Source organism: Colletotrichum siamense (assembly GCF_013390195.1).
Source record: "Colletotrichum siamense strain Cg363 chromosome Unknown KSG_Cg363_contig04, whole genome shotgun sequence".
Lineage (NCBI taxonomy): Eukaryota > Fungi > Ascomycota > Sordariomycetes > Glomerellales > Glomerellaceae > Colletotrichum > Colletotrichum siamense.
In genome coordinates this window covers 1,298,861-1,325,392 of record NW_023501017.1, presented here as the reverse complement: position 1 = coordinate 1,325,392, position 26,532 = coordinate 1,298,861, and the positions used below count along the sequence as shown (strand labels likewise).

General features: G+C 53.5%; 8 protein-coding genes across 8 annotated transcripts; 4 read left to right on the top strand and 4 right to left on the bottom strand.

The window, feature by feature from the left end:
- Positions 1–1,997: 1,997 nt before the first annotated feature.
- CGCS363_v006287 (Metallocarboxypeptidase A-like protein) lies at positions 1,998–3,481 on the bottom strand (the record flags this gene model as incomplete). Its single annotated transcript, XM_036638136.1, has 5 exons — positions 1,998–2,502; positions 2,550–2,641; positions 2,690–2,803; positions 2,857–3,113; positions 3,166–3,481. 5 exons carry the CDS (start codon positions 3,479–3,481, stop codon positions 1,998–2,000), a joined length of 1,284 nt encoding a protein of 427 aa, XP_036496809.1.
- A 1,328-nt stretch (positions 3,482–4,809) lies between these two features.
- CGCS363_v006286 (uncharacterized protein) lies at positions 4,810–6,222 on the bottom strand (the record flags this gene model as incomplete). Its single annotated transcript, XM_036638135.1, has 1 exon — positions 4,810–6,222. The coding sequence occupies one exon, from the start codon at positions 6,220–6,222 to the stop codon at positions 4,810–4,812; it is 1,413 nt and encodes a 470-aa protein (XP_036496808.1).
- An 875-nt stretch (positions 6,223–7,097) lies between these two features.
- On the bottom strand, positions 7,098–8,543 carry CGCS363_v006285 (uncharacterized protein; the record flags this gene model as incomplete). The annotated part of the gene is made up of 1 exon (XM_036638134.1): positions 7,098–8,543. One exon carries the CDS (start codon positions 8,541–8,543, stop codon positions 7,098–7,100), a length of 1,446 nt encoding a protein of 481 aa, XP_036496811.1.
- Positions 8,544–10,196: 1,653 nt separating this feature from the next.
- CGCS363_v006284 (Tyrosinase-like protein orsC) lies at positions 10,197–11,139 on the bottom strand (the record flags this gene model as incomplete). The annotated part of the gene is made up of 2 exons (XM_036638133.1): positions 10,197–11,018; positions 11,071–11,139. The coding sequence occupies 2 exons, from the start codon at positions 11,137–11,139 to the stop codon at positions 10,197–10,199; spliced, it is 891 nt and encodes a 296-aa protein (XP_036496810.1).
- A 3,252-nt stretch (positions 11,140–14,391) lies between these two features.
- CGCS363_v006283 (Serine/threonine-protein kinase RIO1) lies at positions 14,392–16,118 on the top strand (the record flags this gene model as incomplete). Its single annotated transcript, XM_036638132.1, has 2 exons — positions 14,392–15,960; positions 16,011–16,118. The coding sequence occupies 2 exons, from the start codon at positions 14,392–14,394 to the stop codon at positions 16,116–16,118; spliced, it is 1,677 nt and encodes a 558-aa protein (XP_036496805.1).
- A 700-nt stretch (positions 16,119–16,818) lies between these two features.
- CGCS363_v006282 (uncharacterized protein) lies at positions 16,819–18,155 on the top strand (the record flags this gene model as incomplete). Its single annotated transcript, XM_036638131.1, has 2 exons — positions 16,819–17,024; positions 17,075–18,155. The coding sequence occupies 2 exons, from the start codon at positions 16,819–16,821 to the stop codon at positions 18,153–18,155; spliced, it is 1,287 nt and encodes a 428-aa protein (XP_036496804.1).
- An 812-nt stretch (positions 18,156–18,967) lies between these two features.
- CGCS363_v006281 (uncharacterized protein) lies at positions 18,968–20,285 on the top strand (the record flags this gene model as incomplete). Its single annotated transcript, XM_036638130.1, has 2 exons — positions 18,968–19,587; positions 19,652–20,285. 2 exons carry the CDS (start codon positions 18,968–18,970, stop codon positions 20,283–20,285), a joined length of 1,254 nt encoding a protein of 417 aa, XP_036496807.1.
- Positions 20,286–21,244: 959 nt separating this feature from the next.
- Positions 21,245–22,219, top strand: CGCS363_v006280 (uncharacterized protein; the record flags this gene model as incomplete). Its single annotated transcript, XM_036638129.1, has 2 exons — positions 21,245–21,884; positions 21,948–22,219. 2 exons carry the CDS (start codon positions 21,245–21,247, stop codon positions 22,217–22,219), a joined length of 912 nt encoding a protein of 303 aa, XP_036496806.1.
- Positions 22,220–26,532: the final 4,313 nt, after the last annotated feature.

The window sequence follows — 26,532 nt, the reverse complement described above, 5'->3', positions numbered from 1 at the left end:
GCTGCGCCCATTCCGGCTTCGACTTCGACGTTGTTTTCGTCCACAATTGAGGTACTGGTTCGCGGGTGGTGATCGAGGAGATCAACAAAAGGCATGGAAGCGTTTTGTCCATCTTGAGGATCTCGAGACAAATTTGAAAAAGGATGAACCGCGTTCTGCATCGCGGATGCCAGGTAAATTGACGTGATAGTCAAAAGAGCGCCTAACGTGGCGTGAGGAGATTTACTTTAGAGCGTACCGTTAGTGATATAGCCTTCGAATGTGTCTTTTGACGGCGGGGTCTTTAAAAACTCACAACAGGTTTTTGGATAGGAGGAACCGAACTGATCCTGAAAGCCCCCGAGACGCCGCATCGTAGGCTTGCAAATCTGCCACGGGTTTCGAAGTTGCATTCAAAAAGCGGTACCAGCTGAGCTGACCCAGTGCCGATGAAACTGGTACGAACATGAGTAGTTTGAGAACCACGGCTATCTGCGCAATGGCGGCTCCCACATTGCTGTATACCTTGATTCTGAAAAAATAGGCGGCATCGTCTTCCTTGCCGTCTCTATGGTGTAGAAACCAGCAGTAGAAGCCGAATGTTGCGAAAGATAGAACCATACACAGCAACTCCATGTACCACCAGTCGCTCAAAAGCAGTACAACCGTCGATGACCGTTTGGGTTTACGGTATGCTAGTGACTGGACCTGCGGAGTGATGATGGGCGTGACTGATGCATCGGCGTTGGAATCTTGTTCGGCACAGGTACCTGACGGGGCTAGAAGCTTTTCGTGGCTCCCAACACTCATGCTGGCCGCTGTCATGTCGTTAGAAGCTTATGTCGGAACTTTCCTTGAAGTAAATTAACAACTGTTAACTTTCAGGTAAGGCCGTTTTGTCCAAAGAGTCAACTGAAGGACGACAAGGGTTCTCGCATGCAACTTTCGCAGAAGGGTGAAGAAATGACTCTGATCCGGTGTGTCACGCGAATTTATGCAAATCCTAGATAAGCCCCCTTGAACGGGAGGCTTTTGAGCTTCAATATCACTTGGCGGCTGAATGTGCTACTTAGTTCAGCTTCGATAACTCGCCACGGAACCACACAAAGGTTAGCTTTCCGGAGGCCTGTGCATTTGAGTGGCTTTTCGTGAGATGACCTGATGACTAGGAATGTTTTCGGAATGTTTTGAAGATTTTTAGTGCCGTTCTTGGCATGTAGATTGAGAATGTTTCACAGCTCATAAAAGAGACTAGCAAGAGGTTTCTAAACTCTAAATCATTTTTCACGAACGGAATCAATATGCAAAGCGCTGGTGAAATACAAGCAGTCGGAGGAAAAACTACATACCAATGAACTGTATGTTAAGTCCCCGTTATCCCGACTCCGCCGTCGTCTTCGAAGTAACTGGTCCTTGAACAAGAAAGCAGGCTATGCGAAGATCGCAGAGTAAGTGAACACACCATGATTCTTCGTGGTCCTAAGACTACTTCGTCTTAGAATGTGGCAAATACTTCAGCTGCGATTTCCACTTTCTAGGCCGCTGGTCGGCTACCAGCACGTGGAATTGCGTTCAAGTGCCGAAGCCGTTATCGGCAATTGCGGTACGGTTCGCACCGGGCTGTGGCTGTTGGGAGTGAAACAGATCTGAATCATCCCACTTCTTGCGTGCGGCTTGACATTCAAGACAAGGCGTTGTCTTCGACCGGACCGGATCATCCTCGAATGATGATTGCAGGTCTTCAGCTAAGCCACATCAACGCCATCAGCATACCTTACCTTACATCACACTGACACTGGAACAATAGTGGAAGTTGAGTTTCAAAACCGCAATCAGGCATTTGATCGGCAAAGCGTAGATACCGTGGAGATCACGCAAACAATTCGTGAAATTTACCAGGCGTGGCCTAGAACTCCCCAGACTGGCCGACGGCAGACACTGGACTCATGCCATAATTCATGAAGCATGAGAGATAATAAGTAAGCACCAGGTGCATAATTGAAGAGCCTATCTTTATTCTAGACGTTCGCAAGCAGGTATTTCATGCCATTCCACTGCTCAATAGCGCTGGGCAGAATCTGCGTGGCGGGCAGAACGAAACCACCACCAGCTGAGCCAGACGGCCTGAGCTCGATGGTCCAGGCCACCTCCGCGCCAGCAGCACCCGTGAGGTAGTCAGGAGCACTGCCAGTAGTTGCATAGAGAGTGGAGCAGCTGGGTCCGTAGGTGAAGCGGGTGCCGTAAGACTGAGCGATAGTCGTAGCGGTGTTGCCGGCGAGAGTCATCTGGCGCGCGTGGTTGCTGGCACGAGCAGAGCAGTCGTAGCCGTAAGGAAGCAGAATGTACTGTCCATAGCTGTGCCAGTCGATGAAGAGCTTGATACCGTTGCCGGTGGCGAGGCGGTCGGTGTAAGCCTTCAGAGCAACCATCTCAGGAGTATCGCCAGCAGCCACACCCTTGTAGGTCTCGGAGCAAGGGTTGGTGGAGGCGCCACCAGGGAGTTCCCAGTTGAAAGGCCAGTTTCTGGGGAGGTTAGTGACTTGTTTGTTGGAGGATAGTCATATGCCTACCTGTTGATATCTGTGCCAATGCAAGTGCTTCCAGATCGGGGTTGACGGTTCTTGCGCCACAGGCGGTCGTTGGTTTGGGTGTAGGCAAAGCCCTTAGAGAGTCAGTTTCACGTCTTGCGTACTTGAAATGATTTTCTTACATCAGGGTTCACGATGGGGAGAATGTAGAAATCGTACTTGTCAAGGATAGCCTTGACGGTAGCGTCATTCTTCTGGTATCCATCGATGAGTTGGTACGTGAGGTACTCAACAACCTATCATGCGTTGATTAGCAGTCCTTGACCCATCCATGAGCGAGAACTATTACCATGGAGGTGATCCACTCGCGAGCGTGGACGGTGCCGTGCCAGTAGATCGCGGGCTTAGATCCCTTGCCACCGCTACCCCATAGGTGAATGCCCAGTAGTGAGCGTCCGCCGTATGAGCTGCCGGCGTTCACCAACTCAGAGTTGGAGGGGAAGTTGGACTGCAGGTCACGGATGAACTGCTGGTGGTCGGCGAAGGCGTGGTACGAGTTGAACCACGACAGGTCCGGAAGAGCCTGAATGGTGGCGTCTCCGTTGCCTGGTGAAGTCAGTATTCACGCGCTTGTTCAATCGCCATAATACAAACGTACTCTCGTAGGGAGCAAAGGTGCCTTCCTCGGCGATGTCGGCACCCAGATCCTCATGCAGCACGGTGGTCTCCAGTCCGAGCTTCTCGAACTTGGAGATGTCACCAGCAGGGATGGCCACATCCAAGTGCTCGCTGTTATCGAGGTTGAAGGGGATGGCAGCGATGTTGGCTATCTTGGACTTGATGGAAGCCGCATCGTTGTGGGTGGCGATGCGGAAGGCCTTGAATCCATCGTAGGTGATCTTCTTCTCGAGAGGAGTGACGGCCGCGGCGGAGGCCAGCGGCAGCACGAGGGAGAGACCAGCAAGGAACTTCATTGTGAGCGGCACACTCTGCTTGAGGTCGGATGTTGGAGGCTGGGGTGCTGAAGATCAGAAAGACATCCTTCCAGGCGATCATTCGCCCTTTTTATGGAAGCAGAAGGCGCCGCCATTCTTGCGTTCTCCGCGATAGGGCTTCCTAAGGTAGTACGACTTCCTATGGTGTCACTGATCGACCTTTGCAGAAAGCGGTAGGTGTGATCTGAGGCTGCATTATCCCGTTGATTGATAAGGAAGTTGTGATTGGTGTTGTCATAGAACCCCTCACTTACCTATGGAGACTGAGCCCCCATGGCTGCTTCTGCTTGTTGTCGAGGTAGGAGTGACGGACGGGGGAGCTTCAACGTCAATGACAGGTACAACCTGTGCAAAAGGCATGAGCCGACTGCCAGGGGCTGGCCAGCCACTGCCGAGTAGAAACCCACTACGATGCGGAGGGAAGAGCGATCCGGGGCAGCTAATCGGGCAGCTCGGCAAGGCGAGGAACATTCGTCAGCTGTCGGTTCATGAGCTCGCTTAGCAATGAGCAAGGACTTTAGGGCTATTGGCCTCTTGGACTGTAAATATTTCTTCAGACCTTCCCGAAAGGAACAGGTCAAGATAATCGGGCAAGCGTGCCATTGAACAGCCAAGACTCGGGCTCCCACGATGATTACGGGGGAAACCTGCTCACTGATCGAAGCAGCTTGGCCGGGCACGCAACTCGCACGCAACTCTTCAAAATCCTTCCACCTGCCCTTAAAGTTTAAGCTTAAAAGGTTACTTAGTGGCGGCGATTGGGTGATTGACGGGCTAATGGAATGAGCCGATCTGCAAGAGCCTGCTTTGGTATGGTGCCACGCGCTCGATGCGACCTCAGACGGCGACCAAATCCCGGTTGGGTCAACTTTGTGAACACGGCCGCTGCAGCTTATTCTGAAAGGTCTATCGAGTTCTGGGCCAGGGAAACTCGTTGATGTTGAATTCAGCCTTTGAAAACGGCCCTCTATGTCTGAATCTGCTGGTGTCAACCCAAAATCGTGGGTATCATCGGCTTCTATTGATGTAATCAACGAAGCAAGGAACGATACATCTTCGGAGATGGCGGGATCACGAAATAATATCTCTCAAATCAAGGTGGTGAGCAATTGCCAAGGCCCTAAAAAGCGCGGCGGGACCACACCTCAGGTCGTGACTGGTGATACCCCAGTCGCCAAGCAATCGACCAAACGAAAACGAGGTTGGAGACCTTCACCAGTACGACGATGGCCGACCGAGATATCACCCCTAACATGATGACGATGGACTTGAGGGTTAGACGTTGTTGAATTCTCCAGGTCCCATAGCTATCTTCTCCAAGACTTCACCTTATAGTAGCCAATCTCATCTGCTTCCAATTCAACGCCACTCTTGCCAAACAACTCCTTCAGCTCTTCCAGCTCTTCTGGAGGAACTTCGCTCCTGTCTGTTGTGCTGAGCATGCGCCGGTATCGTATTTTCCGTAACTTGGGACAGCACTGGCCGACATGCGACGCAAACGCTAGCAGGTCATCATCCACCGGACCTCGTCTCAAGTCCATGAGATCCAACGTCTCCAATCTCTCTGGGAGCATTCTTCCGAATCGGCGCACGGTGTCTGCGTTCTCTCCATCGTAGAGGTGATGCCACGGATCATACAAGCTCACGCCATCAATATCGAGACGTTCGAGTACTTCGAAGTTCTTGAACGACGTGACCACGTCGAGGAGCTGGTCTCTTCTTGCCTTTGGTACTTGGAGAAGCGCCGCGTTCGAGTGCAGTGTCAACTCCGTCAGTTGGTGTTGCAGTGGTTCGAGTGCTTCCACCATCTCTCGCGGTGTGCATTCACGCGAGCCCCGGGCAGTTTGGCGATATTCCAGCGTAATCTCCCTGTCGCCAGTGTTGAGGTCATCGGTCCAGCTAAACCAGAATTTCTTCACGTTCGGAAATCCGCGAATCAACTCCTTCATCTCTGGACCAGTCAGATTTGCCATCGTCAGCAAGAGTACCCTGACTGTGTCAAACTTAAGCTCAGAGACCGGGCCGTGTACAGTCTCGAGCCATAGTGAGTCGAGATTCGGAGCCCACTCTGATAGTGGCTGGATATTCTTAGCAGCTCCGAGGTTGTCGATGTTGAAGTCATGAAGCTTTTCTAAGAGAGGCGCGCTGCCGGTTTTCTTGGCTACCGATGAGAGTGTCTTGAAGAACGTGGCATTGTTCCGTCGTTGATAGTAGACGGTGCGGACGTTGGGCGTATGCGCCATGATCATCTCCGTCAGAAACTGAACGACTTCTCCTCTCGTTTCCTCCTGCATTTTCGACGTCTCCACACGGTAGGTGGGCGTTTCCTCCCAAGTCAGGGCCTCAGGTACCGACACACCCAATGCCTGTCCAGCCGACACGAGATCCATGTGGTTGTCGCGTGTTCCACGGTATAAGTCGAGTGGCGGATAGGTTGAGATGTCCTTCACCTCGGCCGCCATCTCCGGGTTGGCCATGAAACTGAGCAGTAGCGGGATGAAGGCCGTTAGGCGCGGTCCCCCGTACATGTGCTGAGGGTTGATGAACTTGAACAGTTCGGCCACGGCCACGCTTCGCAGTCGCCTACACACGTGAGACAGCGCGAGGAGGCTTGGTTCGGCTCCGATCTCATAGTCTCCATCGTCTTCAATGTCGGGGATTTTGCTGCAGATCTGTCGAAGAATCTCCACCGGAAGCCTGTCAAGTCTCAGCTCTCCCATCGTGTGTTGACGCGATGATATTCTGATAAGATAGTAGTAATATTAATGATCGCCACATCAAGAAATGATTTATCGACAAATTTGCTTTTGAGTTGTTCGTTCCTGAAGTCACTTCCCAGTGAGCTTGCTGAGGTTGGTTTAGCGTGTGGCTGCCTACGAGCCCCGCCTTTACTTAGTCATGTCCACCGTCTCAATGAACACCGAAGATTGAGGTCTGGAAAGAATTAGATTTCCAACCAAACGACATGAAGAGGTGATTCTAATGTGTTTTTATTACATGGTTAGTGTTTGAAACTTTCAGAGTGCCTAAAATTTCCATGACAATCTCTAGAAGGAAAAAGAAGAAAAGGTGGACGGTGGGCAACGGCGGCGCGTAGAGAGGAAGCTTCTTATGAGTACAGGCGCCTCATTGCTAACTGATGTGATGGCTATCTAGGTTGCGAACTTGAACAAGACGTTGTTGGACTGCAAAAATTTGATTTCTTATAACTTGCGAAAAACCTCATGAGCATCATTGCTGTTCACTGCAACCCCATTATTCTGGAACTTGGGCTTACGATACTCACATACCCAGCTCAACAACTCAACTTCGACCATTAGTACTTGTTAGCGACGACGTTGATGTCCTTTAGAAAAGGCATTCTGGAATGTTTCAACTATGAAGACTCGGCAGAATCTCTCAATATTGACTCAAAAAATCTGCGGCGCGTCACGCATAAGTTCACATTTTGTGGAGTTGTAAGATTGAATGTGTTTTAGGAAACTGTTTGATGATGTCCTTTCTAGACATTATTGTTGTCGTGTATTGAAACCAAACCCTCTAGCCAAAACGCCTTCAACACCAAGTTCGCTCAGTATCCCAAAGGCCATTTGTACTATTCCCAGTCCTTCTCGACCTTCCAAGCGTCGCTCGGGTGTAAGCCAGCAGCAGCAAAGTCGCAACCCCGGTGTCCCCATTTCCTCCTGAACACCTCGCGCCCAGCTTCCGTCATCACGTCGATGCCTGTCTGAAAGCCATATGCGTCGTAATAGTAGGGCTCGCTCGGGTCCCCGCCTCGCTGGCCCACTTGCCATGTATTCCTTTCTCGCTCGGCGTGTTTGTGGTTGAACATGTCCTGGCCGATACGGAAGAGCCGCTTGAAAGATGGAATCGGGTCGCGAACTGTTGTGGTGACGTCTGCGCCATCGATTACGGCGCCGTCACCCGATTTTGGCGGCAGCTTAGCCAAACTGTCCTCCAGTCCCCTAGCCGTCTTCTTCTTCAAATGGTCATCGCCTGCCTTTGGTACTGGTGGGTTGGGGTCGGTGAAGCTGAATCCATCTGGTACTTCGGTCTCCCGGTAAAGCATACGGAGGTCTTCGAGCACCGACGCCACATCTTGGATGACCCCTGCCTTGGCGCTGAGCATACTCCAACCCGCTTCCTCAAGTCGCCAGTGCATGTCGCAGTCCGTCATGTAGTACGGAATAAAGGTGTCCCAGCCGCCGACGTCTTCGTAGGCTACTGGGTTTACCAGAGCAAGATGATCATAAGCAAAGAACCTCGCGCCCCATTTCTTGTCAGTATGGAGGGTGTGGTTAACCTCCTTCACCGCAAGATCGTAGATGGTCTGGTAGTCGGGAGTGTTGACGGGCCCTGAGAGTCCCTCCTCTCCCTCCTCGAGAGACAATACGAGCGAGTCCATGTGACTCCAGAAGTAGTACGGCCATTTCCTCTTCTTGCTGATCGATACAAAGTAATTCTGCAGCTGGGCAAAGTTGAGCAACACCGGCGTGCTAATGACATTGACGCCGAGCATGTGCAACTGCGTATGATTGAGGTATAGCGGGTTCTGCAGCGACAACCTGTTCAACGCGTTGGAATCATGGACGCCTGTGTTTTCCACCACGTATATTTGGTCCGCCGGCCAGCCCGCCGTGACGTATCCGACGACAGTCTGCAGCAGCATTGGCCAGCTGCGCGTGAAGCCGATGAGCAATGGAGGAGCGATCGGAAGATTGTACTTCTGGTACACATTCGGTTCCTTCGGCTGGTTCCAGGAGGGCACCGGAGGCGGCTGCGACGACATGAGCATCGGGAAGGGGTCTTTGACGGGTGGAGGCGTCCATGTCGGTAATGGCTTGTACGTCGGCGTTTTCGGTATGTTCGTCTTTCCTTTCATCCTCGCAGAACTCCTATCAGCGACGCTGGTGATAACGGTGTTACCGAGGTCCGTTTGCAGAAAGACAAACATGAGGCAAACGGCAAATGCGACGTATAAGAACGCGAAGTGCTGTCGGGATCTGGTGGATAGCAGCCTCGGGGCTGCTATGGATATCATGATGGCGTTAGGTATGAATTGTGATCGATGAAAGTGGTGGTCTGGTAAAAGTTGAGATTTAGGTCGTGGTGGTGGTGATGATGGATGTCGTGGTGATATCACGGGCCTGAGGTTGAAAGAGACTCGGCGAATAAGCGACCACCCAGTTCTGTTTGCGAACCTTCTTTGTTTGCCACCGAAGGATCCAGGAAGGGAGGTTTCTGGGTCGTGGCCGGTGTCACAAAGTAATCGCCCAACGGGTTGTTGCTTCCTGAATGTTTGCTTCGTATTGTTTGTGCGGTGATTGGGAAATCACGACCCAATTCTTGATGCTTCCCGTTTCCCGGTGCACAACAGCGCGTTGGTGCCTTCTCAAGTCCCACGGCAGGCGGACTGTATTATTTCCCTCTTCCCATACGGTTGCGTCAGGTCGAATTGTTGTCGCAAGCTGGCGTGGCGCATTCATTCATCATCAACTATTGGCGCTGACTGGAGTTGATACCCACACCTCACAGTCATTCGATGTGGCTCATCTCGAGATTGACGATTGGCATACAAAATCCGGGGATAACAACCATGGCCGAAATTTTCCAACGATGAGACGAACAGACCGGGAACCAGCTCTTACCTCCATTTTCCCATTGCCCATGGTCATAGCTTAATAGAAAACCTGCGGGCAAACATGTCTTACCCGTTGGTGGGAGAGAGACAAAGGACCAGCCCCAGAGCTAAGCATGTTGTCAACGTCACCGCTCACGTACCTCTGAGCTCACCCAAGGCACTAAATACAGACCACCAACCAGGATGACAGATGTTTCAAGCCCACCAAAGCGCCATCAGAAGGAGGACCAGCCAAAGCCACGCGTTTTTAGCAGGGCCCGTTTTGGCTCGGACCCGGTTGGTCGAACGGGTCGTGGGTTTGCTGCGCTTTGATGGGCAGGGGGCCGAACAACCGAGCACGCACCCGAACTGCAGGGATGAAGGGGAGCCTCAGCGGGTCGTCGGTGGACAAGCGCGAGGCCTAGTGGGCGCTCCCGTCTCAACTACGACAAAGCTTGGCTCTGGGGGCGAAACTGGGAGGCTCCTGGCTTGCGTGGATCGACGATGGGATGTCCCCAGGTGGGATATTTCTAGGTTGTGCTCGTGGGAGCTTGTTGTGGCTTGTGGCTTTGAGCTAGCTGGGCCAGACTTTCGTTTGGACTTGTCGTTTCTTCGCAAGACTGAGTTTGTTGTCGCCTCACTGCCTGCATGATGCTAGTGTCAAGCGAGAACGAGGCCACATTACGGCGAGACAGGATATCGGCTGAGTTGGACATTGCAGCTCGCCAATGGCTGCTGAGCCGTGACTCAGCTCGCGGTTCTTGACTGGAATGCCTCTGACGGGATGCTTGGCCAAAAGGATTGCCCAATCCGGACCAAATTGGCCGGACACCATTTCCCAAATGCCTGTGGCGGTCAGCTAGCGTTCAAAACAATGCTTAAGCTTAGCTGCAAGCTTCTCGAATGGAATGCGTACCTGAGAACGGGCGTGATTGAAGAGCGTCTGTGAGCACTTCTAGCCGTGTTCGCTTGGCTTGTCCATACGCGAAACCACGGTGCAGTAGTGGCGGAGACTTGGTGATTGATGGGTATCGTGATTCTAGACATTAAAAATATAGCTAAAATGATGAGTTTCTATTCGTACATGTAACACAGCGGCGTGCCGCCCACGGTGTTCATCAGATCCTTGATCTTGACCGGCGTTGTCAAGGGCGTGAGATCAATCAGGTCGTCGACGCTGCCATTCGGGCTTTTCGGATTATCTTGGAGCGAAAAGGTGCCGAACACGCCCTGTCGATTGGCAAAGTCGAGGTTCTGCCAGATCCAGTAGACGCGATCGACCTGGGCTTGATGGACCCAGAAAGCGGGATCCCCAGGCGCGATCAATCCATCCGCGCCAGGATCGCCGCCGATAATGAAATGGCCTCCCCCGTGTACACCCAGGGTGTTCGGGAAGAAGCGATCGTCGCCCTGTAAAAGCGGTGCGAAGGTCTCAATAGTCTGTTGTTGGGTGATGAGGTTTGTTGTATTTCGGAACGAACAGTATTTCGCTGCAACGCTCTTGTTCAGATCCCGCTTCAGACATCGCGGCAAGTCTTCTAGCGGATCCGTGACGTTGAACGGCACGTCGGTACCATACTGTGCAAGTGCAGCTGGTCCGATATGTACCACCATCTTGGAGAAAGGTCCTGACTTGACACACCCGCCGCCAGACCCCGGCTCGAGGACGATGAGGTTGTTGGAGAAGGGCTGTCGGAGACGAAGGCCATCGTGGGGGATGAAGGCACCGTCACTGCCCAGGGAGGTTTCGGAGCCATCAAATACCGGGGAGGCAGCGGGATCGTTGATGTCGAGTCCCCATTCCCAGTACGGCAGTGCGCCTTTGTATGCGCATTCTGTTCGCAGCTTTTGCTCGAATGTGGCCAGGTAATATCGATGCCAAGCGAAGAAAGACGCCTGTGAGAGTCAATAAGCTGAGTCTCACGCGACAAAGAGAACTTTGACTTACGGTTAGGTGCGTGTTTCTGAAACTGGTGTAATGTACGGCGACGAAATCGTCGTAGAGCGACTTTGCCATTGGGACCCTCTTTGGATCTGATAACACGGGTTGCCTCATGATGCACTGAACAGCGGCGACGAATGACTTTCGTTCTGCCGTTGAGAGTGTCCTCCTGGAAACAATGATCAGCTAGAACAAACAAATTTGGTCGGCGATGCGGAAACCCATAAACTTACCATTCCTTCCTCATCAACACGTTGTTTCCATAACACGAATTGGTGACATTTCTGAAAGAAGGCCGATGATTCTGTTTTCGGATGTTGTCGAGCGCTTTTTTATTAAGCTCCGCCAACGCCTTTCCGCTATCAATATCGGCCAGGGTAAAATTCCCTGAATTGGTGGAGTTCCCGAGCGGCGTTCCAGTCGGCCCTGCTCTTGGTCTTCCAGTCGGTGTAAATGGTCGGCGCGTCGGTGTCCTTGCGGACTGTCTTCCGTGTCGCCACGCCCGATGTCTTTCTGTGCCCGCACCAGGTCTCCCCGTTGGCGTGAAAGGCCGAAGCGATGATGAACTAGAAGGTGAACCCGCGTTTGGTCCTGCTTGGGGCCGTCCCGTGGGCACGAATGGCCGGGTTGTGAACGAACTTGCAGATGGTGCTGCTGGACCTGCTAGTGGTAGGCCTGTGGGTGTAAATGGCCGAGGAGTTGATGAAGGTGGAGGTCCTGCATTAGGTGCCGCGAGAGGGAGTCCTGTCGGCGTAAAAGGTCTTTGTGATGATGAAGCTGCGGGTGGTCCAGCGTTTGGTGCTGCCATAGGAAGCCCTGTTGGGGTGAATGGCCTAAGTGTTGATGAACTTCCTTGCTGTCCCCCATTGGGTCCTGCTAGAGGTCTTCCTGTAGGTGTGAAAGGTCGTTGTGAGGACGAAGGTCTTGGCTGACCTCCATTCGGTCCCCCATTGGGTCCTGCTAGAGGTCTTCCTGTAGGTGTGAAAGGTCGTTGTGAGGACGAAGGTCTTGGCTGACCTCCATTCGGTCCTCCATTTGGCCCTCCTAGAGGCCTTCCTGTGGGCGTGAAAGGCCGCAGCGAGGATGAACTTGCAGGCTGTCCCCCGTTCGGTCCTCCAAGAGGTCGCCCTGACGGCGTGAAAGGTCGTAATGATGAGGGACTCGCAGCTGGTCCATCGTTCGGTCCTGCTAAAGGTAGCCCTGTTGGCGTGAAGGGCCGGAGTGACGAAGAGCCCGCAGGTATCCCCGCTTCTGGTCCCGCTTCCGGTCGACCTGTTGGTGTGAATGGCCGATTGCTTGGCGTATTCGAAGCAGGCCTCTTGTCCTTCCCTTGTGCTAGCGCAGAGGGGGCCAACAAGATGTAGATGACCCCCAGAATCCAAGTCCAGCGCACGATGCGAGCCATCACGCTGAAGAGAATTCGATATCCCAAAAAGGTCTAACAATAACGAACGGTGGTGACCGGATTACGATACATGCCCAAAGGCAGACCCAGTCCAGGGCTTTCGACATCATATACGAAAACCCTCATCCGCCCATGCCATGTGGTAGCGCAGATCCATGGGACCGCCAGGTTTCATCGACCAGAGATTGGCGAACTCTAGGGTCCTACCTTGAGTCGATGAGACAGAGGTTATTTTAGCATTGATGGTGGTGTTGACCCTGTTCACCAACGGGAGGATCAGAGACCTCCAGGGCTGCTAGGCAGGTCCTGGATCAAAGGTTGTTTATTGACTTTGACAGTGTCGAATCAGGGACCGTGCCTGGAAGGGAGCTCTCTCCACACATCCCAGATGTCAAGCGCACCGACAACAACGTGGCTGCCTCTCCCATTTTCATGATAAGCAACATCTTGCGTCTCGGCCGAGAATATGGGGGTCGTTATCGGGAATTCCCTTGAAGGCATCGTTCGATTTGTGTTGCCGCAAGTTGACTGAGCGAGAAGACAGCAGTCCAGAAGGGGGCAAACAGGAGCTTGATGAACGCAACCTTGCAAGACAAATAATGTGCTTGACGACCTGAACTAGCAAGTGGAGGCTCAGAGTTAGAACGTTAGTCTTTGTACCTGACTAAGACAACGACACCACAGCGACTGGGCGAGATACCGTTTGGCTTCGACCATCGCATAGAACATGCGACGAAGAGCCTCAATAGTCCTCACAAAATAGGCGAAGGCAACAACCTTCCCGCTCGGTAGCACGACATTGCGGGCAAAATGGAAAACATAACAGTTACCTACCCAAGTCTTCGAGTCATGAGAGCTGGGGGAGAATTTGACCATTGGCTTTGACGCTAGAAGGTCAACTGCAGGTCGAGTCGAAGTCAAAGGGTAGATCAAAAGTGTAGTTCATAAGCTTACTCCACAGTTCGGCACTTGGTTGAGCCTGAGATGTCAGCGCCGGGTCACAGCAGATGACATGTCTCGGGCCCAGATGCACGGAAGACTTCCAGAACGGGCCTCGCCCAAACTCCTGGGCTCAACCGTTTGGTAAGACCATGTGTTCTAGAGGGCTTGAAAGACGGCGTCATTTTCTCAACGCGGTCTAGGGATGGCAACGTGGTTTGGATAATCGTGGTTGGGTAAGCCAGTCGGCGGGATCGAATAATCAAAGAGAGACAAAATCTCTCAGTGACTGAAATAGCGGCAAAAAGTCTCCTCGTTCCTATGCTGAACTTGACTCCAAAGTCAAGTCTCGCAACACCGGGGAGCGGTCCGGCTACCCAGGCTCGGAGCTTTTAGCGGTTCGCCGCCTGGATGACCCCTTCGAAGGACATCCAGATGTTGAGCCGAGGCTGGCGAGATTACGATGTGATAGTGCATGCTTGAAATGCATACATGTGGTGTACATGATGGATGCATCAAAGTGAAGACCGGGATGGAGTCGTTTGGTTACCCATCAAGGTTGCGTGAGATGACAGCTCTGGGCTTCCTTCCAGCGCATTCGCCTCGAAATGATAGCAGCTCGCCCCACTTGCCAAACGCAACCAGCGCTCTCTCGGCTAATCCTTAGCGCCGTTTAGCGTGCAAGCCCCCAGAGCAACAGCGGTGGGTGATTCATTTTTCGTCACTGAAATTCGACTCACTGTTGACTCATCACAGCGCACGGGCCCCGGTCATTGGCCGATGAGTCGATAAACCACGCCACCACTGATAAGATAAAAAATTCGAAAATCCCGGGCTGTCGAGATGGAGGGGCAGAGGGGTAAACAATTTCTCGAGCACACTCGCGACAACACCAAGCCAGCGGCCGCGCCATCACCAGCCGCAACATAGCCAAGACCCGAACGACTGGACTGCGATCAACAGACACTCTCCAATCGCTCAGCATGGCTTCCAACGAGTCTCCCGCCGCTCCCCACGAGCCCCCTTACACATACCGCCCGAACCAGGGCTACGAACAGACCGAGGAGGTCCCGGCCGAGCTCAAGAACGTGCCCCGCGACGCCCCGGCGGCCGACGATGATGCCGAAGATGACATGGAAGACATCTTTGGAGACGACGACGACGTTCCCGACGACGACGTTCCCGACGACGAGTGGGCGGGAGATGCCGGCGACTTGACAAAGTCGTACAACCGCCAGCGCATGTTCAACAGCAACAGCAACGGCGACGGCGGCGCTGCGCTGCCGCGCTCCAACGCCCAGCGGCCGACCGCGAACACCTTTGCGAGTGTCGACGACCAGATCACCGCCCTCTCGAAGCACGCCGCCAAGATCAGGCTCGACAGCGTCAAGGGCCGCGACGACGATGAGAAGACGAAGGACAAGGCGGACCGCGCGACGAGCGAGCAGGTGCTGGACCAGCGCACGCGCATGATTCTGCTGCAGATGATCAACCGCGGCGTGGTCAGCGAGATTCACGGCGCCATCAGCACCGGAAAGGAGGCCAACGTCTACCATGCGGTGCTGCACCCCGAAGACGACGGACCGACCGTCCAGCGCGCCATCAAGGTGTACAAGACGGCGATTCTGGTGTTCAAGGACCGCGAGAGATACATCACGGGCGAGCACCGTTTCCAAAAGGGCTTCGACAAGAGCAGCAACAGGAGCATGGTCAAGCTGTGGGCTGAGAAGGAGTTCCGTAACTTGAGGAGAATACACGCTGCCGGCATCCCTTGCCCGGAGCCCATCAGCCTGAAGCTACATGTTCTGGCGATGGGTTTCTTGGGTGACCGCAAGGGATGGGCGTACCCTCGCCTGAGAGACGCCAAGTTGGTAGGAGACGATGTTGAAGAGCAGTGGAGGGGACTGTATGTCCAATTGCTTGGTCTGTACCGCAGGATATACCAGGTCTGCAGGCTCGTGCACGCCGATCTGAGCGAGTACAACATCCTCTACAACGACAACAAGCTGTACATCATCGATGTCTCTCAGAGTGTCGAGCCCGACCACCCCCGCGCGTTGGAATTCCTGCGCATGGATATCAAGAACGTCGGTGACTTCTTCAGGAGGAAGGGCGTTGACACTCTCTCTGACCGTGCCATCTTCGACTTCATCACGGCGACGGAGGGCCCTGTCGAGGAGCCTGCTCTTGCCGAGGCCGTCGAGAAGATCTACCAAAACAGACCCGCCGACGAGGATGAGGCTGCCGCGGAGGTCGAGGTTGACAACGAGGTCTTCCGCAAGCAGTACATCCCCCAGACACTGGAACAGGTCTACGACATCGAGAAGGACGGTGCCAAGATTGGGCAGGGCGAGGGTGATAAGCTCGTCTACAAGAACCTGCTCGCTGACACCGTTGTTAAGGAGAACGAGGAGCAGGACGAAGAGGAGGATTCCGAGGATGAATCTGGCAGCGGAGCGTCTCTTGGCAGCGATGATGACGAGGAGGGCGACTCGAAGTTCGACAAAGGCAGGCCTAGAGGGCGCAAACACGAGGACAAGGACGAGAAGAAGGTACGTTGCTGCTCGAGCTTTGGCACCAAGACATCACTGACATAAGGCAGGCACACAAGCTGGCGGTCAAGGAAGCCAAGCGCGAGAAGCGCAAGGACAAGATGCCCAAGAGCATGAAGAAGAAGCTGGTGTCGTCCTCTTCCAGGAAGAAGCACTAAGCCATTCGCCTTGATATACGAGACTGGCCAACCGTATCGGAAAGCCTTGGGACGGAGACATGCTTGCAATCGGATGATGAGACTCGATCGGCCATGGACGCCCGGCGTGCTGTGTTTCGCACACCTGCGTAACCGCCGTTGGCCCGTTGTGAATGGCTCTAGACAGCCTTTCGGCATCATGATGATCAAAGAGAGCCCTGACGATTGCAATGTCTGCTGTGGTAGCAGTGTATCAGAGAGGCCGGATTATGACGGATAGCTCAAATGCCAAGATAGACCCAGCGGAATAACAAAAAGCGTGTACTTCGCCAATCTCATTGTTCTCAATCTTTCGTGATACGCCTGCCGTCCTGCCTAATTTCCAGGTAACCCCTTCCTCAGACGGAAGTTGCAAAGGCGGGGGACGCTCCTTCCTGCCCATCACGACCGGAAGGCAGGACGAGGAAGGCACCTGCCCCCCTCCCTCCCCCTCCACGCTCTTTCCTTCCCAAGGCAGGACCTTCCTCCCGTCGGTGCCCATGCCCCTCCCGGTATAAAATTCTTCACATCGACCGCCTTCCATCGATTCTTCTCCAAAGCCTCAACACCATCACCATCGAGGTTGAGACATCTCGCTCGTTCCGCTCCCACGACCACCATCCTCCATTCATTTCGCGATCTTCTTATCGTTCACACTCATTCCGTCCTTCCGCAATCCAACATGTCCCTCCTTCTCTTCTTCCAGCTACTGCTGGCTTCCCTCGTCGCTGCCCAGACGAACCACATCATCCATGGCTTCGAGTACTACGGCTGCGTGAACATCACCTCGGACCAGTTCAGCGCCTTCGTCAACTTCCCCGCAGGCTTCACCCCCGAGCAGTGCGAGTCCGCCTGTACCGGTTTCGATTACGCTGCTGCATTCCCTGAGTAGGTCTTCTGTCATTGCCGTCAACGACTCCCCGCTGACATTTGCGTAGTGGCTGTCGTTGTGGACGCAATATCGCGAGTCTCCCCAAGGTGGACGAGGCCATCTGCTCCAATCCTTGCGGCGGCAACACCTTCTACGGCTTCTGTGGCTTCAGCGATGCAACTTGCAGCTATGCCAACGTCTACCGGGCCTGCGACGACTTCCCCTCTGACCCTAACACTCCCGCTCCTAGCTCGCCTGGCTCTCCTTACCCTCCTGGTTCGAGTCCTCCCGTTGCTAGTCCGCCTGGGTCCAACACGCTCTTTTCATATCCTCCTGTCTCCTACTTCTCTACCCTCGCTACCCCTTCGACCGAGCCCACCACTTACCTGACTGTTCGTCTTCCGACCGTCACCCGTACCCTCAAGTTGGCCACCAAGTCTACAGAGGTAGTGGTTCACACGGTCCCTCTCGGCGGTCTCTCGACTTCGTGTGCTTGGGAGCATGACCACACACCTGCCCCATCTTTGCCTCCCATCGAAGGTGCACCTACGGGTCCCATCGTCGTTGTTCAGACCGTCTACGTCCATAAGCCTGCCGAGAGCTCCTCCGGACTGCAAGGATACGACACTGTGCAGGGCGATCCTCCTGCAGGTACACTTCAGGGAGCCCCTCCCGTTGCCACTCAGCCTGGTGCGACCACTCTCGTCGTTCCGACTCTCACCATCGGGGAGACATCTACTCTCTGGCCGTCTCAGGGTCAGTCAACCGTCACCATCGCCTATCCTACCCAGACAGCCGCGAGTGAATCTACTCTCTGGCCGCCTCAGGGTCAGTCGACTGTCACGGTTGTCTTCCCTCCCCAGACGGCAGCCACCGAGACTACTCTGTGGCCTCCCCAGGGTCAACCTACGACCTTGTTTCCGTACGCGGATCCGGCTGACCCCGCAGCATCTGTTCCGGGCAACGCTGGCAATGCTACAATCTCGGCGAGTCGTGAGGTGCCGGAGTTCCGCACCATCATGCCGGACGACCCTCCTGCGTCGGCGACTCAGATTGTACCCGCCGTCGTCACCACGGCCCAGGCTCACCGCGTCAACGCCGGCATGGCCGGTGCTATTGCAATGGCGTTCATGGCCGTTGGTATCTGATATCAAGTATGAAGAATGTTACCACTGCAGATGGTGTCAGTGGAGATCAAGGCGTCGTGCCGCTTTCTTTTTGGGAAATTTTGGAGGTCGGGCACTGTTACAGACTGCCGGCCTAAAGTGATGAAGCTGGGAGAAGTTGCAAGCAGATTATGTAGACAATAGTGGCGGCGCAAGCCCTGTCGAAGAATACGAGAAAATCATCTGTCTCATTCATCCTCTCTGGTTCTGTGCTATGGCTAATCAAAGACTCTCAGCAGGATTTTACGATGATGTTGCCTTGGAGACGAAACAGTGCTCGGGATGAATCCATCAGGGCGAGGAAGAGGTCAGACACGACGCATCCACGTTCTTGGTCAGCGGGCGGTTTGGTTGCTGCGGTCATTACAGTGGTCAGATCCAGGGGTACAGTGACGATACTGTGCCAATGAAGCGCTGTGGGCCTCCTCGACATCGCATTTCGAGTCTATTTTTGGCGACAAGGACATCCGCAAGGGAGATCTCACACAGTGCTGCAGTTCCACCTGAGACCCAAAAAGTCCGATGGTTGCGGTTCGGTACGTATCGCGCGCCTTCCTTATCACCAATTTCCAGGGAAGTCGCACCGATTCGGTACTTGCTCGGCGTCGCTCCCGGCTGAGAAGCAGCGCAGCGTGAGTTGTACCTGACGGCACCTACCTGACCACAATTTCATCAGCAGCCTGTTTCCTCCGTCGGATCGACTTGCAGCAGCGATTTCTCGAAGAAACAACACAGGCAGCAGATGCAGGACGCCTGATCGCCTCTCCACCCGGCCGATCAATCACTCTGCAGCCATGTCAGAACCGCATCTCGGCGCATCAAGCCCGAGTCGCGACTCTCAGTTGGAACCGCTGCCGCTGCCGCCGCGTGACGCGCCTTTGACCGCTCCGGATGCGGATGCGGACGCGGGAGAGGCGACCTCGGCAACGGCGATCCAGCACCACGACGATCCAGCCGACGCCGCACCCCAGACTTCAACCCTGGCCATTCGCTCGCGTCCGCTGACCGGAAAACCCCCCGCCGGCACTGGCGATGACATCTCGCTGGGCCCTTTCTTCGAGGTCCTCACCTTTGACCTGCGCTATCACATCTACCAGCTCGCATTCGGCAGCAAGATCCTCCACCTCTACCTCCTGTACCGCCGCAGCCTGCAGCCCGACATTCGGTGGCGGAAAGGCCACCAGCCAGTGCCGGCATGGTATCCTCACTCGCCCGGCGTGTCGCCCATGGACCCGCCATCGGTCGATGCGAGCATGACGCCGCAGTGGTACTGGTGGAGCTGCGTCTGCGCCCCGGATGACCGGAAGCTCGAGACGAAGCTGGGAGACCAATGCCCCAGGGGATTCTTCCAGACGTGCGGTCCTAAGGAGACGTATTTGGGAATCTTGCCGTGGCTGTTGACGTGTCGGAGAGCGTGAGTTTGACATGAGACTTAGGAAGCACACACATCAGACGATAGGACTGACAATGCACCACAGCTACGAAGAGACGATCAAGGTCTTGTACGCCAGTAACACATTCAAGTTCGAGCAGAGGCTGGAGTCCATGTACTTTCCCTACGCCATCGCCACGCCGCACCTCAACTGGATCACGTCGCTGGAAATCCGCATACCGGACCGCGACGAGTCTCTCACCGACCGCACCCTCGACAAGGCTCCGCGACCATCGCCAGGCGCCCCTCTCATCACGGAGCTGCGCGCGCTGAGCCCCCGCGATCAGTACCTCCAAATCATCAATCAGATCGCTCCGACCTTTCCCGCGCTCCGGCGGCTGCACATCTCGTTTGAGGGGTCCGTCAGACGCGTTCCCGTGCCAAAGCCGAATGTAACGTCGCTGCTCATCTCCACACTCGGGGAGGTCGACGCGGACGAACTGGAGGGAGTGGTCCTCGGGCCGATCGACGCGCTGCCGCTGGGGATTGAGAAGCAAGTGCTCTTCTACCAGTCTCTCTACACGGCGCTGTTGGCCGCGGAGGAGAGGCAACGGGGCGAGGAGGTCAAGGAGGTTGAGCATCTTAGGAGCGATGGACGGCCCGGATGGACCAAGTTCTGGCGCTCGCTCGCGATGGAGAGCGACGCGAAGGCGGGATACTGGGTATGCAAGCATGGCTGATGATGTCCACCATCATCAACCCCCTTTTTAGCCACCGGTCGGTTCATCGAATGGCCCCGGTTTATGTATTCCTACGCCCCGCTGAAGTGCGGCGTTCCTTTTGATTACCCCAAACAGGCAAAAATCCTCTTAAAGGCATTTTGACCTTCTTCGGGTTGCATTTTGACTTTTCTGTGCCGAACTGCACCGTGCAGCCCACCCTGTCGCGTGCCACCGCCCGACCAGTGTTTTGGGAAGGCAAATAGACAGCCGTCCCGGGGGCTCGCAAGCACTGGCGATTTGCGGAGAAGGGGGGAGAGGAAACGGAGGTGTGGAGACAGTTGATGTGTTGCAGGGAACCCGCCGCCTCCGAACAACCGCCCCGTTACAGAATAACTCTACCCGGTTCTTCATGCCACTCCCTTTGGTGTCTGCTATTTGACAGCAACACTTCTTGTACATGACATGACATGTCACAATTAATGCATCGCTGAAATCCTGGTTAATTCAACCAAGGGGATTAGTAGGGATGGTTCATGCGTGTGTTTGCATACGTTGCATACGAGTTACAGCCATGGGGGCAAACAAAAGACCAGGCGCTTTGACGTACACATTTGTCCACATGTGTCTTTTCTTGTTTGTTTCATGAAACCATCGTCGATGTGAAATTTGTTTTTTGCGGGTTTGCGATTGCGAGAAATCATTTGACTCTTTGCTACTGCTAACCTGGTGCTGATATAAATATCTCTTGGCTCCCACTCTCGTGGGTGTAGTCTGAAGTCCGGCGCGGGTCGGGTATGCACGCTCGGCTTCTGTCAACCTGTCTTTCTTTGGCTACAGCAAACACATCTTCGGTCGGCCGCTAGTTTCGTAGGTGTTTGGACGTTTGGGACCGTCCTTCTAGAAGGAATCGAAGCCGGTCAGGTTGATCTAGTCGACATATCACCAAAGGCGGCCTTGGCCCATCAAGAAACACCAAGATGTTCACCCCTCTCTCGAGTATGAACGCCTGGTGGTGGTCCATCCTCGAAAACCACATCTACCCCCTCCCCCCTTACCCTCCTCGCAAACGCACAAAACCAATGGAAGTCCTCTGCGTCGGGCCGCCTCGCTCCGGGACCGAGTCCCTCCAGCAAGCCCTCCTCACCCTCGGCTACGACCACACCTACCACGGCTGGGACATCGTCTACGAGGACCCGCCGATTCCCGCCCCGGGCTGGGTGAAGCTCGCGCGCAAGAAGTGGTTCGGGCACGACAACCCGGCGCCCGACTCGGGGGACGTGAGCATCTCCGCGGAGGAGTTTGACGAGCTGATCGGGCACTGCGTCGCGGTGACGGACGCGGCGGCGAGCTGCTTCGCGCCGGAGATGGTGAGGGCGTACCCGCAGGCGAAGGTGGTGCTGAATGTGAGACGGGATCTGGAGGGGTGGCATGAGAGTGCGGTGAAGACGCTGGTGCATGTGAATGAGAGCTGGAGCTTTTGGGTGGCGAGTTTGTTGGATCGGGAGGCGTTTTGGGCGTGGCATGTGTATGAGAGGTTTTTGTGGGCGTTGTTTTTTAGGGCGCCGGATGGGGATATGGCGGGGGCTATTAAGAGGAATGGGAAGTGGGTTTATCGAGGTGAGTTACTTGATGTTGAAGAGGGAAGAGGGTTGTGTGAAAGGTGAGCTGACGGTGACACAGAACATTGCGATATGATCCGCGGCATGGTGCCCCCTGAGAGGTTGCTGGAGTGGTCTGTTGATGATGGTTGGGAGCCGCTTTGCAAGTTCCTAGGGAAGGAAGTTCCGGACGAGCCGTTTCCTCATGCGAATGCGACAGGACTGGGAGGAGGGTGGAAGGCGAGGGAGGAGATGGCGACGAAGAGATGGGTTGAAGGGGCGTTGACGAATCTCATCTGGGCAGGCATTTTCTTTGTCGGGGCAGCGATTGCGTGGATGAAATATGGACGATGACTTCCAGGAAGCGAGAGGTGATGAGACCTGGCGATGAGACTACAGCAACTGACTTTTATGAGAGGTCATGCTTTAATCTGAAAAGAAAGAGCAATGTGACATTAAATACAGAAACCGTCTTAGGCCAGGTTTCGGATCTCTGGGAATGAACATGACACACGCGAAAAGTGGTGCCAGTTTTGAATATCACGACCTTTTTCATCGAAATCCAACAATCATCGACTCCACACATGCGATCGCAGTTGAGTTCTAGGACATTCTTTTTGCTATACTGCTTCAGAGACTGTGTCATTTCTATATAATGTGTTCCTCTAACTCCAAACGGAAGCCTTCGTGTACCTAAGCCATGGACTTTTATTAGGGGTTGTTCATACCCTCGACCCTGTTGTTGCTACACTCGGGTCCGTCTTCAGTCTTGTTCGACAACCCCCATTCTTGGATGAGCCGTAGTCTATAATCTACCTTGTTCCACGTCACCAGCTTCCGCCACCGGATTCACCTGACTTTTCTTCAGCTTCTCCCTCACATAAATTGCCACCTTTATCGCCGTCATTATTAACCCCTCCCACTGCTCAAAAACCCAACGTAACTCATAATCGGACGTTATAGTTTTCAATACCGGCCCTAGGATTACAATTGCGATTGCAGTCCCGATTGCAGTCAAGGTCATGGAAAACAAGGTTTGACTAGATGGAGCCTCGCTCATACTGTAGATACTGGCAGCAAACGTAAGCGGTAGAAAATAAGTATTGGCATCGGTGAAAATTGAGCTCTGCTCCTCTCGGACTTTTAGCGCCACGTCCATTTTAATGACGAGTGATTCTTCAAGCTTGGTGATCTTGACAAGAAGGCCATGAAGTTGGAGAATGTCGTGCTCGTTAGATTCTTGCAGACGCCGTATGACATCCCGGAACTGAATCTCGTGCTGGAACCTCCATCGGGGTCTTTCCGCCTGCAGGCCTTTTTCTCGATTTTGCCACAGGGAAATCTGTGCAATATTTCCTTCGAGGTTGGCGATTACTGTTCTAAGAGCTCGTTGGATTTGCTCAAATCGTTTTCTCGAGGTCATGGTGGTTTTTGTTGGGACAAGGAAGGCGTCGTGCAACGCATCGTCCAACCTTTCCAGACATCTTTCATAGTCGTCGGGTTTGATTTTGCAGTTATCCCGAAGGCTCAACCAAGCTTCGTAAAGAATCACCTTCGAAGCAACATCAATCTTTCGTAGCATCTTGCCGAAAAGAACTAGTTCCAACACTCGACGTTGCTGCCAAGAATGCTTTATGCAATTCTTCCCATCCTCGTCATGAACGAGACGTATGTTTCCGTCCCGGTATTGAGACACATGCTCTTCCAGAACGCTAGTGAAAAGTTCGTTCTTTGGCCCGTGACCTTCAAACCATCCTTCTGTGACTGGAACTCTCCGTGAGTATTCTCGTTGGTCGGTTTCTAAAAAGCGACAAGTCCAGTATCGGTCAAAGAAGTCGCCTTCAAATTGGAAACTCACAGCAACCTTTACGAAAGGTGTTTCGTCACCGCTTCCTGGCGCCCCTGGTAAGCTCGGAGACCGTTGGCAACAATCCATATTTGTTGGCGAACTACCGTTCACTATGCTGCCGAGGCGGTAGAATGATAAATGAACTTCTGTTATCCAAGTGTTGCATATAGCTGAAGTTGTTTCCGTGAAGCGACTCACGAAACGTGCGTGTCTCGTGACGAAGTCTTCAAGATGCTGCCCTTTAGCTTTATCGTCCGAAACAGTATCTTGAGGAGGCTCGATTTCCATTGGCGTATCCGTGAGGTAGAACAAAAATCTCTTGCTGGCATCTTCAATGCTGCGCGTACTCGAATGCATGCACGTGATGACTTCCGCTTCGGTATCAATGATCTTTACCTCTTTTGGACCAATTTCCCCATACAGCACCTTTTCATCTCCAAGATGCGACTTGGAAACGTCAACCAAGAACCCAAGAAATGAGGAGTTTCCTCTTCCATTGCTGGCACTATCCCGAGCATTGACTTGTTTGGTCTCGGTCCTGCTCCCCGAGATGCCATTGTGCGGTTCCTGAATGAAGAAGGATGGCATTCTATAAAGCCACTCATCCTCAAGCTCCACGATGTTGGCCTTGTCCACATTGCAGTTGAATGGCTGAATACGCCTCAACGTTGTTTCACTATTAGAATAAGAATTATGCCTGTCGTCGGAGGGGAATGTTGGGTTTTTGATAGATTCGTGACCGTACTTCCACAGGAGGTATGGTATCTCGAAGGACACTTCCCAGTAGCTGTCTCTCGATTTCTCAGAGTCGTAAATGGCCGGGTCACCGTTCTGGTCAAGCCATCCTGGGAAGAGGCCATTTTCGGAGGAGCTCATAAGCAAGACCGATAGGGCGTGGTCATACATCTCATCTCCGGGCAGCGAGGTCATGGCTTGTTGCTCCTTGGCCATAACGATAGACAAGGCAAATCTCCGAGGATCGCGCCAATTGAGGAATGCCTGGTTTTCCTCGTGATCCCTCTGACAGTCTAGAGTATTCATCCATAAACTGTTTCTGACTTCTCGCCTGGCGCTGCGGTGTTTAGAATCAATGGTGTCAAAGAAGCCTAATTCCGCCGCAGAGAAAAGAGCGGTATCCCTCGATCTGAGGAGAAACCGGGTCTGAATGGGACTTCGAGTGACTGCAATCATTCGCTTGTAGACCTGTGGATTGTCTGTGGTGAACCTCCGTATGATATTGCGTCGAAGGATTTGGGATGAATAGGAGGTGTTCGAGCTTGAAGCCTTGAACGTGTGGTCGGGAAAAACCATCTCCGCGGCCCTAATAGCACGCCAAATTAACGCGTGGTCAGTGAGGTAAAAGCTGTCTATCGGTTCCGTGTCGTGACGAGGGAACGCGTAAAGTCCCATCTTGTTGATGTCATCGAGGTCCTCGACCCACATCTCAACTTTTTGTTTCAGGTCGTCTTCATCCACTGGTAATTCCAAATCGTACTGCCGGGTGCGCTTCCAGAATTCACAGGCCTTGATGATCTGAAATGGGGCGTTGGCGAGAAACTTTCGTGGTAGATACTCGTTGCTCTCCCAACCGGAGATCTCCTCACCACTGACCCAATAGTTGGGGCAATGGAATTCTCCAGACTTGGTGGCAGTTGCTAATAACCACCTGACATGACCGCTACACACCCGGCAGATACGTTTCTTCATCATGGAGAGGTAATCCTGTGCCGCATCACTGAAGATGGATGCATCCTCGTGCCACGATTCAACATTCTCTGCCACTTGAAAGTGGTCGAGGGCCATGAGTAAGAGTTGGAAAGCGTAACTAAATCCTCTTGTTAGATCAAAGAGTCATGTTGGATGGACGTGTACACTTACAAACTGGCGGGTGTCGTAACTCGATGGCTTTCCACGTCGCCGCAGGTGAGGGCAAAGTAAGGGTTTTCTTTGGCTTCAGGATCTGGAATCGGAATGCTGCACACCGACAAAATATGTTCCAAGTTTCTTCCCAGAAAGAAGTCCAGTGTAGGATTTAAACCATCCGTCAAACTGAATTTGGGGCGCGGCTGGAGGAGCCTATTCATGTTGACAGACACTTCTTCCCATGGTGGCGGGGTGAAGGAAGTTGGCTCGTCTACAGAAACGTATTCGAGTGTGTATGCGAGGACGAAAGTAAAGGTTGGCCCGGGAACTATGGAGGCTCCCTCTGTTGTCATTTTCGAGATAATAGCGTAATCTGTTCCCCCTGATTCGCCAACTCGAACAAATTGAAGCGAAGCTTGTGTATGAAGGTCCATGTGAAGGACAATCTTGCTGTCTCCACGGTAATGCTCTTGGGTGAGTCGATCGCCGTCTTGAGACGAAGCATACCAGTGGTGGTTGGAGTCGAATTTGTTGAACGTGTTTTCTCCGTCGACGAAGTCAAGGTCCCTCAGTAATAAATTGGCGTTGACCTGAAGTTGAGGCAGGGCACGCAGATCTGCTTGGTCATTGTTATCCATGATGGCCTTGGTGCTGCCGAATTCGAATCTCTGGTAAATGGTGCCATTTGATGCTACGTATTGTAGTCTGAAATGGATTTCATTTTGGTTTCCGTTCTGTGCTGTGTCGTTCCAATTCCCCTCGAAAGTCGGCCATCGATCATTCACAATTGTCTCCGTCGGGGAGCCGTCGATACTCGGGCCTATTCCTCCTCCCATGGCAGGGTGTTCGGCCCAATTCAGAAGGGTACTGAAGCGACTCTGAACCAGCCAAGGCTCTGGCATCATTGGATCATCTACGCAAAAGCCGGTCTTTTCCCCAGGAAAATGTCGACTGA